Genomic DNA, 3980 nt, shown 5'->3' with positions numbered 1-3980 from the left:
AAAATAATATTTATAATTGTTTGGGTTTTCCATAGCCATTTTTAAGAATCAATGAGTTAAAATTGAGTTATACATAAATTAATTTGCATGGAGAGTGGGAAAATTAGTTATTAAAACCCATCAGCCTGACGAAGTTAACCCATTAACCCACATAACTTGTACTTTTTTATTTAGTTTTATTCATTCGTAGATATTCTTATTATATTTGACAGTAATTATTTCTTCTAAGTACAGAGTTTATTTTTAATTTAAATTTACCATCTGCTACAAAATATATTCATTTTTTACTTTGGTTTAAACCCTTTAGTTGTCTCTATTGATGTGAGTTTTTTCCAATTTGATTTCCGACTTATTAGAATCCCCAATTGAGTCTTTAAAAGTGTTAATTTGAGTCAATTGAGCCTCTGCCGTTAAATTTAGTTAACGGGGTTAAGTTTTTGTACAGGTGGGAGGTTGATGTGTAATTTTTTGAAACGTGGCATGCTGATGTTAGAGTAATGTGCTTGTGAACTTCTCTAATTGTTTTTTCCAATTTTTCATATAGTCACTAGAGTTCATCACACTCCATCACCTCCTTCGTAGTGCCAGCGATGCTCGTCCCGCCACCACCAACGCAAATCCTCACGCCACCGATTGGGCCTCGGTCACTACCCTCAAGCCATTGACGCAAATAGAAGAAACCCTTGTCGTCAGCCGCGCTAGGGTTGCCGTCATTCGCGAACTGCCCTTGTCGTGACCAGGTATGCCACTGTCAGCCACTGCACCAGAGAATGAAAGAGTCTTGTCCATGACAGAACAAAGAAAGCGACGCGGCTCCATCGTAAGCGACGAACGCAAGCAAGCCGTCAGCCCAACTAAATCGCAAAACAGAGTCGCGGCTTTACGCATCTTGCCGTCGTCGAACCAAATCGAGGGAAGAGGAAGAAGGACAAAGACCAAAGACCGCCGCTGAAGGAATAAACCAAAAGCTCCGTCCTTCGCCGGCGACGAACCAGGTCGAAGAAGTCGAACCAGAAACACAAAAAGCCCCAAATCTCTTAGCACCAGAAATCCTAAATTGCGACTTCGCTCATCTTCCAAATTGAATCCCAATACTTTAAATCTCAAATTCCTCTCACATTTTTAATCCCAAATTGAATCCCAAATTCAGTTTTATTGAACCCTAAATCCCTTTTCAAAAATCCATATTTTTTCTCAACTTGAAAAAGAGCCTAGTCTTGTTTTCTCGGTGTCAACCACAACTTCGAGCACGAGTGGCTTGTAATCAGCAGATTTGTAGTTTTTGGCATTGTGATATAAGCGAGATTTATTGTGAGCAACACTCGTGGTTCTTTGGAGAAGATGAAGAATTGGGCACGAAGAGACCATTTAGATTAGAATTGATTTTTTTTCAAGTTTAGAAAAAATATGTTTTTGGCCTCTCTAAAAACTTTAGTTTCAGTCTTAATATTTTTTTTCAGAAATTTATATTATTATAATTTTACAAGTTGTCAAATTCCATGTTTCAACTCTCACCATTCCACGTGTTCAAAAATTGACACATCACCCTCCCATTTGTGCAAAAACTTAATATGTTAACTAAATTTAACGGCAGGAGCTCAATTGACTTAAATTAACACTTTTAAGGACTCAATTGGGGATTCTAATAAGTCGGGGATCAAATTAGAAAAAATCCACATAAATAAGGACAACTAAAGTGTTTAAACCTTTTACTTTTAATATATTATAAAAAGAGAAGTTAACCCACCAAATTACAAACCTCCATGAATATGTACAGTTTTTTCACTTCATCTTACCAACTACCAAATATGTATAGGTTAAATTTAATATACCTAACAAATTTTTACATTCAAAATTTTATCTTTCATACTATTCTTTTTCTTTACAAATATAAAAAATTATTTTTTTAATGAACATATTATTCCAAAAATGAATTATCATGTTTTTTTTTATCAGCCAAAAATTTATAAATATGAAAATATTTAGAGCACTTCAACTAGTTGTATCATTTCTCCAACTTAAACAATATATGTTAAGTGTAGATTAATTACATAAAATTTAAAAAGGATGATAACCCATCCAAAGAAAAAACATGTACATGAACAAACAGTGGAGGGTAATAGCCTTTCATCATTAGCTAGGGCTTCTTGCTGATTTTAGTTGCTGCTTTCTGGTATGTAGATGCATATCTATGAAACAAGAAAAGAGCATTACTTGTAACTTCTGCAACATTCTTGGCCTTAAGCTTAATAGCAGCAACTCTCTTACTCATTCTATTCCCAGGAAATGAGTACACACAACTACTAGCATCTGTCAAAGCTGTGCTCACCCATGTTTCAACATTGCTTATGTGCCACAACATGTTATTATTCATGCTTGAATCCTGTTTGTTGAAGCTACGCAGTTCTTTCATTGCTTGGCTAATTTGTTCCACACTATCAGTGATTTGGTTCACACAGTCTTGCACTGTTAGGTACTCTTTTTTGTTGCTCTTGATGGCTTGAAGCTCCTTTGCCACTTGCAAAAGGTACCCTTTTGTGTGCAGTGCCCTAGAGAGGCTCACTGACAGGGCATATTGTGCCAAGTGTTGTGGGCCATTTAAGGGGGATTTGGCATATTGAGAAAGACAACGGATGCAGAGATTAGGGTAGAGGGTGCCTTTGCAAGAGGACTCTATGTAGGTCATTGCCTTAGGGTTTCTGTGCCTTGTCAAAGGTGATGGCTCAACTGGGGTGGAAAGAAATGAGAAGAAGAGAGAGAGGAAAATGACAAGCAATGTGTGGTTGAGTTCTGCCATGTCAAAGTTGGGTCTCAAAGTAAAGATTTTGGTTAATGGAAGAGAGATTTCAAAGGTCTAAGAGATTTTTGGTTGATGAAAATGGCAATGGAGTGTGGTGCTTATATAGAAAGTTCTTCACATCACATCACATGCACACCTATTCATTCTTTCCCTTCTTTACGTTATTTTGTCCTTTACAATGCAATGAGTTGCAGTAAGAACAAATATATAATAGAATTATATATAAAGCTGGTCGGTCAAATTTAAATCATAGGGATTTAAAAATTTGTGAACAAATATCATTGGAACACAACATTTATACTACATATCTTATGATAAGATTCATATCAAAGATATATATATATATATATATATATATATATATATATATATATATATATATATATATATATATATATATATATATATATATATATATATATATATATATATATATATATATATATATATATATATATAACACATATGCCTGTTTCCAATAAAGTAGGTTGTTGGAGTAAAACCTAGTTACACATATAATAGGGTTAGACTTTTCAGAGCGTGGATTGTAAGGATTGTGATGAAGTGGTGAGAAGTAAAATAAAAATGGTATATAACGTGATATGATGAGACTTTGATGATTGTGCATGCAGGTGAATGAAGGTACAGCATGAATGTTTTAAGGCGATTCTAGTGGCTCTATGTTCCCTCGAGTTGAAGTGAAAACCAAAACTCACATAATGTTGCTTTTGGAACATTACATGAGAGACAAGTTATAAATATAAATATTCAGAGATTAATTATTGGTTCTTGACTTTGCATGCAAGTGGGAGGTTGCAATGTCTTCCAGCAACAGCCAGTGAGAAACGTAATAAAAAGAATACTCAATTATAATTTTAATTTCTTTTATATATATATATATATATATATATATATATATATATATAATTATTTACATATAAAGCTTAAGTGTATGGCTAGATTAAAAGTTATTTAACGACAGCATGATCATATGTTGCTAAGAGTGGGATAGAACAGAGACAAGGGAAAAAGAAAGGTTCTATTATTATTGAAATCAAATCTTCGACGTTTTTATTTTTCTTTTTGAATGAACCCATAAAACGTTAGTTTATACTGGCTTCGACGTTTTATTATTTAGTTCCTTTTTTATTACTTTTTCTTTTTCTTTTAAACAACCCAC

General features: G+C 33.8%; 1 protein-coding gene across 1 annotated transcript; it reads right to left on the bottom strand.

Annotated features, from left to right (window-relative positions):
- Positions 1 to 1991: 1991 nt before the first annotated feature.
- Positions 1992 to 2868, bottom strand: LOC148206349 (pectinesterase inhibitor 9-like). The gene has a single exon (XM_088113333.1). The coding sequence runs from the start codon at positions 2795 to 2797 to the stop codon at positions 2138 to 2140; it is 660 nt and encodes a 219-aa protein (XP_087969459.1). The 5' UTR covers positions 2798 to 2868; the 3' UTR covers positions 1992 to 2137.
- Between the last annotated feature and the right edge of the window lie 1112 nt (positions 2869 to 3980).

The sequence above is a fragment of the Vigna umbellata genome, chromosome 1, assembly GCF_029865625.1.
Source record: "Vigna umbellata cultivar VRB3 chromosome 1, Vumbellata_1.0, whole genome shotgun sequence".
Classification (NCBI taxonomy): Eukaryota; Viridiplantae; Streptophyta; class Magnoliopsida; order Fabales; family Fabaceae; genus Vigna; species Vigna umbellata.
Note: the sequence above shows the minus strand (reverse complement) of the source record. Positions and strands in the feature narration are given on the sequence as shown.

What these genes read in the sequence shown, in the direction of transcription:
- LOC148206349 (XM_088113333.1), bottom strand. Translation starts at nt 2,797, where the DNA reads ATGGCAGAACTCAACCACACATTGCTTGTCATTTTCCTCTCTCTCTTC.